Below are 16,819 nucleotides of genomic sequence, written 5' to 3' on the forward strand. Positions count from 1 at the left end.
GTTAATCACAAGGGAGAAGACTGTCCATCTTTTTTCCTCAGAGCAGCTGGTGCATTCAAACCACGTGCTTTAGAGATTGCAGTGCAGCTTCTTACCAGGAGGCCACCAGAGTGCCTCTAAAATATTATGTAGGGGGAAGGTATAAAGGTACTCTCTTCAAGTATAAATTTTGCTCTGAGGGGAGCCAATAGATTTATAGGAAGAATTGTTTATTCAATTGTTTATTCAACTCCTAACTGTATATTCACATGACTAATTTGTGTATCTTGAAGGCCAATACATGACACGTCAGTGTAAAAATACTGATTTCCCCTGTTTGTTTTAGTGTTTTGTTTTTTTTTTTCTGCAAGGTACCTAAAACGCTAAGGTTCTTTTAAAATATCTCTTTAGTACCTGTTGTTTTTGGAGTAATTGAGTGAAAGTCAAGTTTTAAGTTTAAGCACAAAAGAAAACTCATTCTACTTGGAGAGGAGGAAAAAATGGACTCAAGAATTTCTACAGAAGAACTTGGTGAATTTTTATGAATTCTTTGAAGTTACTTTTGAATGACTGAACTCATTGTCCAAAGACTTGGAGTAAGGAGTTGGAATTTCCTATTCCATGCTGTGCTGTGAGGCCATAGGCCCAATTCTCAAAATACCCGGTACTGACAGGTTCCAGAACCACGGCTGAGCAGAGATTTTACAGTTTCTCCTTCATCAATGGCAATTTTAGCTATTTTTGCTTTGCTAGAATTTCTCCTGGCTGTTCGGTTGGTTGAAGGTGGTGCTAACTAATCTGGATATGGACCAGATGGCTTTGGGGAGAAGCTTGCTTCTGTGCGAGGAGACTGTTGCTGTCTGCTGCCTTTCCCTCCTTTTCCTCCAGCCTGAGCTTCACTTCACTGCAGTGCTGATCTCTGTATTTTGAGTTTAGCTGTCCTGGGCTGATCATGAAATTGACACTGGATGATACAAAGCTTTGCTTTATTATGCATAAGGTCATCATGAGTCAGAGACGACTCAATGGCAACAATCAGAAACCTTCCATGAGAAATAGGGGTGGAGGTGAGCTGTCCAACAGTCATCAGTCTTTAAGGGGCCAGTCATGGGAATTTCATCCCTCCTGTATATGACGAAGTCGTAAACCAAAAGCAAGTCACTGCCATCAATCCACGCTGACACACAGCAACCTGCAGGGCAGCGTGGCTGGTGGATTCTAGTCTCCGACCTTACGGCCAGCAGCCCAAAGCTTAACCCACTGTGCCTCTTTGATGAAGATTTTCTTTCTATCTCATTGTTGTCAAGATAGAACTGACTTCTAAGTGCCTCTCCAGCATTTTTCAGAGCCTGGAATCACATGAAAGATGGCTTCTGCATCAATTCTTGTTTCATCATCTGATTTTCATACACCCATGAGGTGACTGAAAATATTATGATGTTATTGTTGTGTACTGTTGACTTGGCACGACCTTATAGATGCTCCTCCTATGGGATTTCAGAGACAGTTAATCACAACGGAGAAGACTGCTCATCATTTTTCCTCAGAGCAGCTGGTGAATTCAAACCGCATGCCTTCGAGATTGCAGTGAGAAGCCTGGCTCCTGAGAAGCCAGTGGAATGGAAACCACCAGAGGCGTCACCATTAGATTGGCAGTGCAAACCTGTTAACCGTCCACGCCATCAGAGCCCCTGATGAGGACTCCAGGCAGTGTAAAGGCCTTGAATTGCTGTTTTGATGGAAGGAACCCTGCTAGCACAATGGTCCAATACTTCACTGCTAACGGCAAGGCTGATGATTGAAACCTACCAGCCACTCTGTGTGACTGATGGGGCAGCTCCCTCTGTCAAGCTCTTTGCTGTTGAGTTGATTCCCACCCAGAGAGACCCTGTCTGAGGGTAGATGTATCTCATAGGGACTCTCAGGCTGTAATCTTTGTATTAGTAGATAGGCAGGTCTTTCCTCCTCCAGGACCACTTGGAGGCTTGAAGGGCTAACTTTCAGTTAACAGCACAGTCAATGCTTAGGTCTACTCCGCACCACATGGGGGCAGGACAAGTAGGCACCAACTGGTTGTTTGGGCCTTTTGGTAAGTTGGCGACACTACCACCTTCTAGGGGGACCTCCTTGGAGAGGCAGGGACCTTTCAGCCTTGAGCACCTTATGAGTGTGACAGGGTCCCAGGCCTCTCCAGCCAGCCCTCTTCAGAGGATTCCCCATGAGATCCTTCCCTTTCACTCTTCAAACTATCTAGTGAAGGAGCTGCAGGCATTAACCACGATAGGAAGGAAAACCCCCTCTGTACCTGGGCGCTTGCTGGAAAGCCCCAGGCAGAACAAAAGAACCATGATTTTGATCAGCGAGGGCAGAGCTGAGCTGCAGAGCCAGAGCCAGTACCAGTGGGAAGGGCCGGCCTGCTTCTCTGTAGCCGCCTTTGCTCCAGAGCTGCCTCACTGAAACCTTAAAACGGAATCCTCTCCACCGAGAGAGAAACCAACTCAGCCACTTAGTTATCTCAGAGAACTTCCTTGAGCGGCTGCCAGTAACCTTTGCCAGTTTAAAAAAAAATTAAAAAATGTTCACAAACGCTGCTACCACTAGTGTTCGACCATCTCCCTCGCTTTCCGCTGCTGGAACAGAAATGCATTGTTATGTACAGCAGAAATGTACTAGTGTCTGCCTCTAATTTTACACACCTACACACGCAGCCCTGTGTTTATAATCTCCCTCCCCATCTCCATGCCCTCAGCCTCATAATAAGCCCATTCATGTGCAGCTCCGCCGGGCTCTACGCGGTTTTTAAAGCAGAGTTGCCGTTGCTTCCCCGGGGCAAGAGGAGGTTGTTTGGAAATGGCACGGAGAAAAGAAAGCTGGCGAGGCAGGGAATGCAATGTTTGAAAACTGGGGGTGGGGGTGGAGGTGGAGGACAGACCTGCTTCTGATTCTTTTGGAGAAAGGAACCCCCAGCCACCTCGCCCCTTTGGCTGTGCAGAGGTCTTAACGCTTCTTGGTCTGGGATTAGCTTTGCAAGGAAAAGAGAATTGATCTGAAAACAATTTTCAGGCGCGGTGATTACCCAACTGCACAAACCTCCCCGCATCCATGTCTTCCCCCTCCAACACCGAGGCGTGAATAGGAACCTGTGTTTGGCGCCTCTGGGTGGGGTGCGGAGGCGGAGAGGCGTCCCCCGCCAGCAGAGGGGGTGGTGGGCGAGGGTGGCTTCGGTGCAGGGCCGGCAGGCGGAGGCGGGAGGCGAGACCACCGCACCCAAGTGGCGAGCACAGCGACACCCGTCCGCGGCCCCAGGCCACGCCAGCGGTCACCCACCGGAGTCTCGCGCGTCTACGCGCGCCCCAGCCTCGTGCAGCGCCCGGGCCCACGCCCCCCTCCTCCCGCGTCTTTAAGGCCACGGTCTCCGCCCCTGCCTCCTCCCTCGTCTGCCCGCCGGCTCCTCCCGACTCGCTGGAGAGCGCGCTGCGCGGAGCAGGTGCCGGAGCCCCCGCGCATGCCGCGGCCCGGCCGGGGGTGGTAGCGGCGCCGGGCGCGCTCCGGGCCCCGCGAGGACATGTCGGTGGCCACAGGCAGCAGTGAGGCGGCCGGCGGGGCTGGTGGCAGTGGCACGCGGGTCTTCTTCCAGAGCCCCCGGGGCGGCGCCGGCGGCGGTGCGGGCTCTTCCCGGGAGGAGTCTGCGGCCGGGGCCCCAGCAGCAGCCAGCGGGCAACTCCAGCAGCAGCAGCAGCAGCGGCGCCACCAGCAGGGAAAGGTGACGGTGAAATACGATCGGAAAGAGCTGCGGAAGCGGCTGGTGCTGGAGGAGTGGATCGTGGAGCAGCTGGGTCAGCTGTACGGCTGCGAGGTACGGGCCAGGAGAGGAGGTTGGATGGTTGGGGGCTTTCTGCTCCCCATCTACGCGCCCCTGATTTCGCCAGAAACCCTCCCTCAGGATTCAAAACACACACACACACACACACACTCCACTGGGTGCCCTCTGCCCTCTGGCGCTGGGGTGCAGCGGTAGGGGTGCCACTGGCTGCATTCAGCTGCTGGCTTCTCAGAGAACTGTGGACCCCTTTATGGCGTTGGGGAGGGATGGATCCTGTGAAGTACACCTCCTCTCATCTTGGAGCCCCTGGCGCTTCTTAGCCGGACTGTGCTAAAGAAGCAGCGTTTGGATGTGGTTCACCCCTGCTGCGCTCCAGCAGTGGTGAGGGTAAAGGCATTCACCAAGGGATCTGGGCAGGTATGGTTCTGGGGGAAGGAAAATGACAGGAAACTTGAGAGCTGCCAATCCAAGGGAAAGGCCTTGGGCATCTCAGAGAGTCCCTTCATTCTGTAGATCTCCATTAGAATCGTGGAGTGAGCACCTCCTTTTTCCAGGCAGCCTGGGCGCGCATCGGTGTAACTCTTCCTTGCGCTTCCCAACCGCGCACGTTGCGCTTTGTTGAAAACAGCAAGCTTTTTCACTTCTCATGCTCTGGTACCTGGCTGATGCGCGCAGATGCCATTCCGGGGAGGCCCTGAAGGCGCCCAGCTGGTAGGAAGGGGGCTCAACCAGCTCCAAGCTGCGCTCCAGCCTGCCCTGACCACCGTGACAGTGTGACTTTCCACAGTCCAGAGTCTCAGGATTTACACCAGTCCAACAGCCATAGGCTGAGAAACATGGAGAAAAAATGGTAACAAACATCCGCTGGAGAAAAAAAAAAAAACCACCTGGAAGCCAAAAATGCCCTTCCATGGGAGTCTTTAATAACGCAATTGTGAATGAAGTGTTTGACTTCTCTTGAGGGAGTGGAATTTGGAAAGGGTGGAAGCGTGGAGGCGATTAATAATTAAAGGTTGTGCTGCTTAGGTTAAAGCTAGATTTGTGTTCATCTAACTATCTGCTCTTAGGCAGAGAATGAACGACTGACTTAACCCCAGGTTTTCACTGTGCCTGGGGCTCTTTCTCCATTTCACACCTCTGATGGTCTATTGTGGGTACATATTTTCCTGGACATTCTCATCACCCAGAGAAACAACATTCTCATTATGGACTCCTGAAGAATGATTATGATATAATGAAACCTGGCGGTATGACTAATGGGCTTATAAAAATATATTGTTTCTCCAGTCCAGTGCTTAAGGAAAAGCCAATTTAATTGCATAAATAAAAACTGGCAGAAATAGGAAGTGTTCTTGGAATTTTTAGAGGAAGTTGGCCAAACTCTCTAAAGAAACAATATATTTGATTAAAGGGGTTACAGTTGGGTGGGCGGCTGGATGTGTTGAGTCTTGCCTTCATAGGATCTGGTTAAGCATGATTCTGACATTAATTTCATGCCAACCTTTATACTCCATTTTGGGTTTGAAGAAGATTTGCATTAAGAGAAAAACTATTGTTGTGATTTACAATGCTTTTGTCTTGCTCATTTTTATTTGAAGACTAATTAGAAGTCACTTTGGGAGACCACAAAGAGTTTGAGTGTCTCAACAGGCTGGCAAATCATCAATTCAAAATTCTTCCGAATTACTGGGGGAAAAAAAAATTGGATTTTGGAATTTTTACTCTGTTGCGTATGTAGGTTTTTATATGTACATGATGAGTTGATATGACTTTGGATTTTCCCTGCTTTTTAAAATGGATTGTAGACCTTCAACCCAGAGCATGCAGGTAGAGATGTGAACTGTTGGTAAAATGATATGAGAGGTGCTGTATGGAATATGGCCTGAATGTTGATAAAGTGAGGCTGGTATTTCTCTTCAAGATGTTCGTCTGTCATTCTTTTTTACTCCGGGAGTAGAAAAATCATGGGGAAAATTGTCAGTAGATAATGAATATGTTAATAGGACACCTTCATTTAATAATAAAAATATGTGGATGAGTAAGTAGTCCAAAAAACAATGCCCCCTTCCATCTATTCCTCATGGATTATTGTAGTTGTTGTTAGGTGATGTAGAGTCAAATATGACTCATAGCAACTCTATGAGCAACACATCTGAAACCTGCCCTATCTTGTACCATCCTCACAATTTCTGACACACCCAAGCACATTACCACAGTCACTGTGTGAATCCATCTGATTGCTGATTGAGGGTCTTCCTCTTCTTTGCCATCCCTCCACCTTTCCAAGCATGATATCCTTCTCCAAGGAATAACCTTTCCTAGCAACATGCCCAAAGTAGTTAAATGTCCCCTTGGGAGTTTGGGTAAGAGGGATGTTGATAGGTTAAATCTAGAATCACATTTAAGTATTTCTGTTTGAGGCATTTTCATCTGTTTCCCAACCCTGACGGGTTTTAAGAGCATTTGAAGTCTGGCCTAGCCTCTCCTTCTATGAGTTCTGCCACGGGACTTACCAGGAAAGTCACGTCAGCTTTTCCAAACTTGCCCAATGTTAAGATAACATCGATCATTCTAGTTTTGCAATTTGCTGTGATTTGGAAAGGAAAACATATTGCTAAGCTCAGATCATCAAAATGCCACTAGCAGCCTGCCTGGGCTGATGTGCTCAGAGTAACTACTGACTGTCCGTTTCGAAGGCCTTTCCTTGAGTTTTCATAGCTGGCTTAAAAAAAAAAATTGTTCCAGGCATGTTGCTGCTTCTCTGGTGGTGTAATTCGTAGGGAGTTGACTGGTCACTCAAAGGCCAAGTCTCTCTGGCAGTTGGAACCACCAGCAGCCCTCGGGGAGAAAGATGGGCCATCTCCTGTGATTTACTGACTCAGAAACCCAGTGACGGGTCAGCTAGAATTGGCCCCTACTCAACCGCAATGGATTTTTGAGTTTGCTCTTCTCTCTAACTTCTTGCCATCCCCACCTTACAAAACAATATTTTTGAAAGCCTCTGATGGTGATTCCTGAAAAGAAATACTCTCTCTATTGTAGTCTGTTACGTACATGCTGTTATTGTCATGTGTCGTTGAGTTGACTATGACTCATAGCACCCCTATGAACAAAGGCTCTGAACCCTGTCCTCTCCTGAGCCAGCCTCACCATCTCTGACATACCTGACCTCATTGACGCAGTCACTGTGTCAATCCATCCCATCCAGGGTCTTCCTCTACTGCACTATCCCTCCACCCATAAAGCATAATATGTGTCTCCAAGGATTAGTCCCTCTTGAGATGTCCAAAGTATGTGAGAAGGAGCTTCAGAATTCTTGCTTCCATGGAGCAGCGTGGCTCCAGCTTCTCCAGGATGGACCTGCTCGTTCTCTTGGCAGTCCATTGTATGTTCAGTGCTCTTCTCGAACACCACAACTCAAAGGGATCTATTCTTCTTCTGTCATCCTGAGTCATTGCCCAGCTCTCTGATGCATAGCATGCTATTGTGAAGACCATGGCCTGGATCAAGTACACCTCATTCTCAAGGCTGACATTGTTACCCTTTGATATTCTGGAGAGGTCCTTGACAGCAGATTTTCCCAGAGCAACTCATCTTTTGATTTCCTGGCTGCTGGTGCCAACGGATCTCAGTTGGTTGTGGGTCTCAGCAAGATGAAATCATTAACAACTTCAGTCCTTTCTCCATCTATCACGATGCTGCCTGTTGATGACGAGGATGTGGTCCTTCCCCTCGTGCTGTTGAGATACAGTCCATATTGATCATACAGTTCTTGATCTACAACAAACGTTTCAAATTCAGCAAGCTGAAATTGTTAACAACCTCAGTCTCTTTTGTATCTATCATAATGATACCAATTTGCCCTGTGATGAGAATCATTGTCTTCTTGATGTTAAGCTTCAATCCATATTGGAGACTATAGTACTGGAATTTCTGCAGCAGGCACTTCAGGTCCTCCTTAGTTTCAGCAAGCAGGGTGGTGTCATCTTCATAACTGAGTCTTCTTCCAACCCTGATGTCATATTCTTCTTCATAAAGAATACATAAGGGTTTTTTTGTTAGATACATAGTTACATGAATATAGAAATACAGATATTCTAGGTTAATTTTTTTATTTTGTTGTTGGTTATAGTAAACAACAGAGAAGGAAAATAGGACCACATTATTATTTATATGCAACATTCTAGTCAATTTTATTTTCCAGAAATGCTGGTTGTCATCCTCTAAATTGCTGCCATGGCACATTTAAAATATTTTGAGCTGCAACTTTTAAGTGCTACCCTGGAGAGAGAAAAATGAATGCATATACACATTGTTGCATATAGAAAAAATAGAGATTGTTGAGAGTTCTGGAGTGCTTTCCATGTGTCAGGCGTGGGCCGTGTAACCCCTGTAACACCCTCTATGCTCTCATCTCCTGACTGTGGGACTGAAGGTATGGAGGAGTCAGGGAGCTCTGCAGGGTCTTGAGCTGGACTGTGTTAGGAAAGGCAGGTGGACCTTACCCAGGCCGTCATGCTGCTTCCTGAGGCAATACTAAGCGGGCCTGGTGTGTGAATCGCATCCCCAGATGTGGCTGTTGCAACTTCTCACTTCACTGGTCTTGAGTGAAGGAGCCACACTGTCAGGGCGTTTGTTCTTGTACCTGATGTTGTTGTTGTTGATTGCTGTCCAGTCGAGCACGACTCCTAGCTCCCCTCCTAGCTCCCCTATGAACAAAAGAACTGAAGCCTTTCTATAACTATAGACATTTATCAAAGTTTATAGAGTTTCCAGAGGCATGTTGTTTAGGAAGTGGATGCCACTCCAGCTCCCAAAGGCCTACTATTTCAAATGCAAGTCTTTGTTTAGTAGTTGGGAATGCAAATGACTAAATATTTGCTTACCAGCTGAGAGGTTGGAGGGTCGAACCCATCCAGAAGAAGCACCTTTGAAGGCAGACCTCATGATTGGCTTCTGAGAGTTGCAGCCTTGAAAACCCCATGGGGTTGAGTTCTGCTCTGACATACACGGGGCCTGTCTAGATGGCGACTGGCAGCAACATGTGAATTCAGGCTCTTGTCTGGTTTGTCCATTCGATCCACTCTCAGTAATTAACATCAGATGAGCCGGCTTTGCTCTTGGATTAGGACCTCTGCTAGAAGCGAGATACTGCTGCTTAGAACTCAGCTTTTGGGGGATTTGGTGAATCCCCATTTGCTTAAGTACTTGAGAACAGACATTAAAACAAAACTGCTTTTTAAAATTCTTCATAAACTCCATCTGTATAAAATTAAGAAAACAATAAAAACGCTAAAAGTCTGTGGATCAAAGGATTCTACACTGCCTGAAAGAGAAGAACATTGTACTAACACGTCCCCTGGCCACCTCCTGCCTGGGAAGGAGGGTCCCAGCAGGCCAACAGCTGAAGGTTTGCTTCAGGGAGCCTTCTTTGGAGTCTGGAAATATTTTTGCCCTGGAGTCTTTAAAGCCTCCAAATTTCTCTTAATTTAGTCTAAATTAAGTTGATTTATACTGGAGAGCAAACCCAAAGAAGGCTTTGCAATATGAGGGCCATTAAGATTCAGTCATTGCAGGCACACCTCGGAGATCCATGCTGGCTAGGTAAAAGGAGTCACAGGAAGGTTTTGGCTTCTTAGGACATGTGAAGAGACCTTGGTCTGGTGGCCTAGTGGGTAAGGAGTTGTACTGCTAGCTCAAAGGCAAGTGGTTTAAATCCACCAGCTGCTTTTAGGGAGAATGATGGGCATTCTCCTCCCATGTGATTTATAGCCTCTGAAAACCTGCTTGAGGCCTTGTTGGTTGTGATGGGATGGCAATGTGTTGAGTTGAGTTTAATGGTGTAGTGTGTTATTTACCTGGCTACTAACCAAAAGTTCAACAGTTCAAACCCACCAGCTACTGTTTGGATAAAAGGTGCATAGGTCTGTGCGTTGCTGTACAGAGGTAACTCGTGGTTGCTGTGATGCTGAAGACCGTGACAGTGATGTGCCAATCGTGGTAATGGGCACCCATGGTGGACAGTGTTGGCTGGAGCTTCCCGACTAAAACAAGCCTGGAAGCAGGAGCGGCATCCACTTCTGAAATGGCTTGTCTCTGGAAACTCTGTGTACAAACAGTGCTCAGGCCGTTAGTTCATAGGATCATTATGAGTTGTCTACAACTTGACAGCACCTAACAACAACAACAACAACAACAACAACAACAACAACAGTCTCTTTATGTAAAGACTTAAGTCTCAAAATCCTGATGGATGGTCTCTGTGAGTCCGAACAGATTCCAGGGCAGTGGGTCTCAGTGTCGTTGTTGTTGTGTACCATCAAGTCATAACTTACACATAGCTGATCCTCTGGTGGGCTTTTAGAGACAGTTAATCACACAGGAGGAGAGTGTCCATCTTTATCCCATGGAACAGCTGGTGGACTCGAGCTCCATGCCTTCAGGATTCCAGCACAGTTTCTTGCCACTAGGCCACCAGAGTTCCCTGGGTTTCAGTGTATATGTATGTGTATATGTGTGTGTGTGTGTGTGTGTGTGTGTGTGTGTTTCTATCTCACCTTTAATCCTTTTGTCTTTTTAATATGCAGTGCTGTAAAGTGCTGTTGAGGCCACTATGCCTCTTAGAAACCCCATGGACAACAGGTCAGAGCCTTGTCCTCTCCGGCAACGTCCTCATGAGCTGTGATCTGCTCACGTGCATTGTGGAAATCACCGTGTCAGTCCATCTCACCGAGGGCCTTCCTCTCTCCCTCTGCCCTCCACCTTTCGCAGCATGGGGTCCTTTTCCAAGGACCGGCCCCTTCTGACAACATGCCCAGAGTATGTGGCATGCAGCTTCCCCATTCTTCCCTCTAAGGAACAGCCTGATCACTCTTCTCCCAGGACAGATTTCTTTGTCCTCTTGGCAGTCCTTGGGACATGCGGTGCTCTTCTCCAGCACCCCAGTTCAAAGGCATAATTTCTTCTTCATTATGAAAACAACCCTGAGATAGTATGAAAATTACCAAAATGTGACTCACATGAAATGAGCACATGACATTCAAAGAAAGGTGCCAGTAGGATTGCTTGATTCAGGGTTGACACAAGTCTTCAATTTGTAAAATCTTCATTGGAAGACAAAGTAACACCAAGAATCCCTGCATCTTCATCTGTTCTGTGACTGTGGGCTCCTCCCTTAGAGATGACGAATCCCCACTGGGATTCTGGCCCCCAGCTGGGGTGGGGCAGTGCAGGGACACCCTCCTGTCCTTTGAGGGCAGCCACAGCACTGGCCGGAGCTGTGCCTTCAGGAACCTCATAGCCAAGGCTTTCTAAACCACACTGGCTGCCACTGATTGATTTCCAGGCATAGTGACCCCATTTGTGTCAGAGCTGAAACTTGTGTCAGAGAGTTTTCCTGTGACTGATGTTTCAGAAGTAGATCTTCTGGCCACTGACCATTTTCTCTGACAGCCTATATGGCATTCCTGTCTATTTGGTGATTGAATTTGTGGAAGGCTGCAGGAATACTTGGGCTTTAGAGATGTTAAGTGTGAACTTGAGATGAAAGAGATTCTCAGGATCAGCCCATCTTTACTGAAAACCTTCCCTGTTCTTACAGTTCTTCAGATTTTCATGTGTGTGCAGAGCCCTAGTGGAACAAGGGTTAAAATGTTCACATTTTGAACTCATCAGCTGCTCCAGGGGAGAAAGATGTGACAGTGTGCTTCTGTAAAGATTTCCAGCCGTAGGAATCCCACAGAGCAGCTCCTTCTCAGGCTATTCTGGGTTGAAATCAACTTGAAGGCAGTGGGTGTGGGTGTGGATTTGGTGGGCGTGGGGGTGGGGAGTAAGACCTCAGCCAATATAATCTGAAGGCAGAGACTGTCAGAATTTCTTTGTGTTTCTCTATAGAAGAGAACAACTCTTTAGCTTTTAAATACTTGTTTGAATATTTTTTAAAAGGTCCCCTCAAAATAGAGAGGTGGAAAGTCTCATATAGTGTTGGTGGGATTGTAAAACGGTACAATCACTCTGGAAGGCAGTTTGACATTTTTTCAAAAAGCTGAACATAGACATTTCATATGACCCAGCCATTCCTCTGCTTGGAATATACTCCAAGAAAAATAGAACAAAGGCACATCGATGTTTATAGCAGTATTATTCAAAATAATAAGAAAATGGAAACAGACCAAATGCCCATCAACAAATGAATGGATTTAGAAATTGTGGTACATTCACATTATGGAATACTATGCAACACTAAGGAGTAATGATTTTGAAAAATACTACTTACCATCATAGAGGTTGGAGAGTGTTATGCTGAGTGAACTCACTCAGTGTCTCAAGGACAAATATGGCATAAGACCATTATTCTAAAAATAGAAGGATAACAAGTAAGATGTGTATAAAAGTCCAGAGGAGGAAGAGGAGGGATCAGAGGACCTGAGGGTGGGGAGGAGGTGAAATCACAGAGGCACAGAGTTTGGTGGATGGAGAGGGGGTAAAGAAATTAGGAACGATCCAGTGGGGACCTGAAAAGTGGGGATAATAGTGAGCATAGAGCAATGGTGATTATTTTTATAAAACACAGTGTATGGAAATCATTGTATGAAAACTAATGTGAATGAAGGAGTGTGTGAAACAATATATATGAATGAAATAGAATGTAAATGAATTCTGTATGCAAATCAATATAAAAGTTAAATAAAACAGCAAGGGGGAAAAGGTCACTTCAGAAAATCATTGATGTTTTAAAATTTGTATTAGTGGGGTGGTAGGGGGTGGGGAGGTGGTCCTTTATTGGAAGCAAAATGTGGAAAAACCCCTAAACTAACTACTCATCTCTGGTTTCATTCTTGATGATTCTGTCTCAGTATTGTTGGGCGATGCGTCCACCTTCATTGATTTACATGCTACACTGATTTTAAACTAAGATGGAGACAATTCTTTGACAATTTAACCTTGCGTGCATCTCCTGCCCATCCATTCCTTTGCTAGACAGTGGCCTGCTGTGTGGTTATGCCTGACACTCTCATTTCAGACGCTTGCCTCTTGGGATCCCGCTGTTTCTCTCTCAGGCCTGCGACAGCCTGGCTCCAGGTAGCACACCTGGCGTTTTCTTGCCTGACTCACAGTTCTTCCCACAGAAGTTTTCTCTTTCCAGACAGACTTTGGAATTCTGTCTGGGTTATTTTGTTTTCCATGTGTTCCTTGTCTGCATGCATTTCTTTTGTATTTTACTCTCCAGTCTCATTTCCCGCATCATTTATTTCAAACGGTCTCGTGGCTTCAAGGAGTCCCTGAGGGGTGTCAATAGTTCATGAGCTCAACTGCTAAGAGCATGGCTGGAGACTGGCCCGTCCAGAGATGCTCAGGAGAAAGCCCGGGGGTTTGCTTCTGAGAGAACCCGCCGTTCAAAGTGCTAGGAGCCCAGTCCTACGCTGACGAACATGGCGCCATCACAGGTTGGTTCCTTCAGTGGCAAGTGGTTTTTGCCTCTCCTTAAGGTATCTTTCCATTCAGCTGATGTCCTCATGAGCTTCTGCTGTTCAAAGCCAGCATAGCACTGTTGTTAGTTACCATCTAGTCAGCTCTGACTCATGGTGACTTTATTTATAACAGAATGAAACACTGCCTGGCCCTGTGCCAGCACCAGCACCTGATCAGTGGTATGTTTCCAGACGTTATCTGCTTTTCTTGGCTGCATTTTGGACTTCTCCCTTTCAGCTGGTCCTTTCACCGGAGCAGATAGGCAAGTGCAGGCTTTTCCAACAGCCCAACCCAGCCTGCTTGCTGAAACTGAGGAGGACCTGAAGCACTTGCTGCAGAAGGTCAATGACTACAGCCTTAAGTATGGATTGAAGCTCAACATCAAGAAAACAAAGATTCTCACCACTGGGCTGATTTGCAGCATCATGATAGATGGTTAAGAGATTGAGATTGTTAACAGCTTCAGATTGCTTTGTTCCACAATTAACACTCTTGGTTCTAGCAGCCAAGAAATAAAAAGATGAAATAAAAAGTACTCTCCAGAGTATTGAAGAGCAATTATGTCAGCCTAAAGACTAAGGTGCACCTGATCCAGGCCATAGTCTTTGCAATTACTTGCTGTGTATCAGAAAGCTGGACAGTGACTAGGGATGACAGAAGGAGAAGTGATGCTTTTGAGCTGTGGTGCTGTAGGAGAGTATTGAATATACCATGGGCTGCTAGGAGAACAAACAGGTTTGTCCTGGAGAGGGTGAGACCAGGCTGCTCCTTGGAGGCAAGGATTCTGAAGCTTCGTCTGACATACTTTGGGCATGTTGCAAGGAGGGATCAGTCCTTGGAGAGGGATGTCGTGATTGGGAGGATGGAGGGACAGCACAAGAGAGGAAGACTCTTGATGAGATGGATTGATTCAGTCACAAGGGTGGTGGGGGTTGGTGTGTCAGAGACAATAAGGTTGGCACAGGATAAAGCAGGGTTTAGGGCTGTTGCACATAGGGTCGTTATGAATCATAAGCGACTTGACGGCACATAGCAACAACAACAACAACCACCACCACCACCCTACAAGTAGAGACTTCCCTCCCTCAGTCCTGTGTCCCCTCTGGGTCTCTACTTCTCTTACTGTGTGCACTTTCCAGAAATTCTTTCCCTGGATATCACATGCCTCCTTGCTCCACACCTGTCTGGGACCAACACTCACCAGAGCACCCTGAAGACCTCATTTCTCCATCCTGTGGGCTTGGTCTTCGTTTGACTTGACCTCCTGCAGCCTCGGGTGTTTTCACTGTTTCCATTTGAACTTCATTTGTTCCTCGGCCACTGAGCCGGCACTCTCTTGGTCTGCTCCTCACTGTTCGTCCTATTTCCGGTCTCCTTGGAGGGTTTGCCTGCTGCCCCTCGGCAGTGCTGATGTGAGGCTCGAGTCCCTGGCCTGCTGTCCTCTGTTCTTCCCACTCCTTGTGAGCTCTTCCTGGTGATTTAATTCTCTTTCTGTCCCTGTGTAGCTGACCACTTCTTAGGCTGTATTTTTATCTCAGATCTATTTTCCAAGTGTCAGGCCTATTAAGAAAGCTTTCAAATGGACACTTCCACTTCAGTGCCCGGGGAACCTCAGATCCCGCTGGCCTGAGAGCATCTTCAGTGAATGGCCGAGTAGAGATGGCAGAGGTATCCTTTTCGCTGCCTCTCCCTCACCTGTCATACCCAGGCAGTCATGGGAGCCTGTTGACGCTTGCTCCCAACCAGTAAAACCAGTTGCTATGAATCTGACTCCTGGTGACCTCGTGTGTGTCAGAGTAGAACTATGCTCCACAGGGGTTTCAGTAGCTGATTTTCAGACATAGGTTACCAGGCCTTTCTTCTGAGGCACCTCTAAGTGGCCTTGAACATCCAACCTTTTGGTTATTGTTGTTGAGTGCCATCGAGTCACAGTTGACCCGTAGCTGATGCCTCAGTGGGTTTTTAGAGGCAATAAGTCACACCACAGAAGTTGATTGCCCATCTTTATCTCACAGAACAACTGGTGGATTCGAACCGTGTCCCTTTAGGTTAACAGCATGTCTCCTTTTCCGATAGACCATCAGAGCGCCCTAACCTTTGGGTTAGCAGTAGAGAAGTAGCCATTAGTAACCACTCAGAGCCTCACTGTCCTTGCTCCGTAGTGCGCAGGACTCTGATTCCTTGACTGTCTTTGCCACTTCTCCTCCTAGCACTGTTTCATTTCTCACCTGCATCGTAACAATAACCATCTTGGTCTCCTTCTCTCGAGCTGGTGTGCTCCGTAGGGAGCGGTGCTGCTAACCTGAAGGTGGCACAGCTCTGGTGGTTCGAATCCACCAGCAGCTCCCTGGGAGAAAGATAAGCATTCTCTTCCCATGAGATTTACAGCCTTGGAAAACCTGCTGGAGGGTCAACTGTGAGTTCATTCCATGAAGACGCTGGGAGGGAGGAGCCCTGGTACAAACGGTTAAGACCTTGACCACTAGGGGAAAGATTAGTGATTCAGATAGAACAAGTGGTGCTCTGGAGGAATGGCCTGGTGGTCCCCTTCCAGAGTCTCAGCCTTTAAAACCCTGGAGAGCAGATCATTCTGCACTCTTGGGGTGACCTGCGTCAGAACATACTCATTGTCTGCTAACAGCAACAGTAATGACAAAACAACTGCTTCTCAGTGAATTGGGGGCAGAGGAAGGAGGTGCATGTACATTCATTGTGTATCTGTAAACGTTCATTAAAATCACAATTAGAAGCCCGCCCAGCTCCTCCTCCTGCATCACCGGTGTCTGCCACAGCCACTCTTCTCCCTGTCCTGAGCAGGGTCACACGCTCTGTGTGCTTGTCTCGCTCATGCCGTCCTCTCAGTACCTTTACGCAGCAGGTGCTGTGATCCTCATCCGGGGAATTCAGAGATCAGAGAAGTCGTTACTTGCTCTGGTTCAAGTCCGCCTGACTCCACAGTCCCCCTTTAGTCACTGTGTTCCCATTGCTCCTGGCAGCTTTCCGATGAAGTTCTCACTCTGTGCCTGTCCTTCACTTAACCCTCAAGATGACCCATGTGATAGGGGAGGAGACTGAGGCACGTTTCCAGGAGTGAGATTGGGTGTGGGATGCTGTTTCTGATGTCTTAGCCACATCTAACCACAGGCCCTTCTCACCGCAGAGCGTCTGTGCCACCCCCATGCAGCACCGGCCACAGTGAGCTTTCTATAGCTGCGTCTGATCTTAATACCTTCCCAGCCTGTGTTCAGGAGGAAGCCGGGACCCCTGAGTCCACCTTCCTGGCTCTGGAGCCTCATCTGTTGCTGCTGTCTGACTGCAGCTTCTCCAGGTATTAGCTGGGATCCTGATGTGGGTCAGGCAGGACCCTTCACACTTGCTTCTCTCTCTGCCAGCATCACCTCAAGGCCCTTCCTTCGTGTTACCTGCCCACCTCTCACCTGTTTTGCACGTTTACTTCCGGGACGTTTCAGAGCCTCATCTCCTTTCCACCAGGCTGTTGACCCCTTTCTAGACTTCATGATGCCAATTCTGTCTCCTCCCACTAGT

At 47.4% G+C, this 16,819-nt stretch overlaps 1 protein-coding gene across 1 annotated transcript in view; it reads left to right on the top strand.

Moving 5' to 3' along the window:
* The first annotated feature begins 3,544 nt into the window (after positions 1-3,544).
* PPP1R14C (protein phosphatase 1, regulatory (inhibitor) subunit 14C) overlaps positions 3,545-16,819 on the top strand; it is a 114,261-nt gene continuing 100,986 nt past the window's right edge. The window contains exon 1 of the mRNA XM_006882736.1: positions 3,545-3,835. Coding sequence (XP_006882798.1) covers positions 3,545-3,835 — 291 coding nt within the window. The remainder of the gene's footprint in view (positions 3,836-16,819) is intronic.

Source organism: Elephantulus edwardii, unplaced genomic scaffold, assembly GCF_000299155.1.
Source record: "Elephantulus edwardii isolate Elephantulus edwardi_28Jun2011 unplaced genomic scaffold, EleEdw1.0 scaffold00024, whole genome shotgun sequence".
Lineage (NCBI taxonomy): Eukaryota > Metazoa > Chordata > Mammalia > Macroscelidea > Macroscelididae > Elephantulus > Elephantulus edwardii.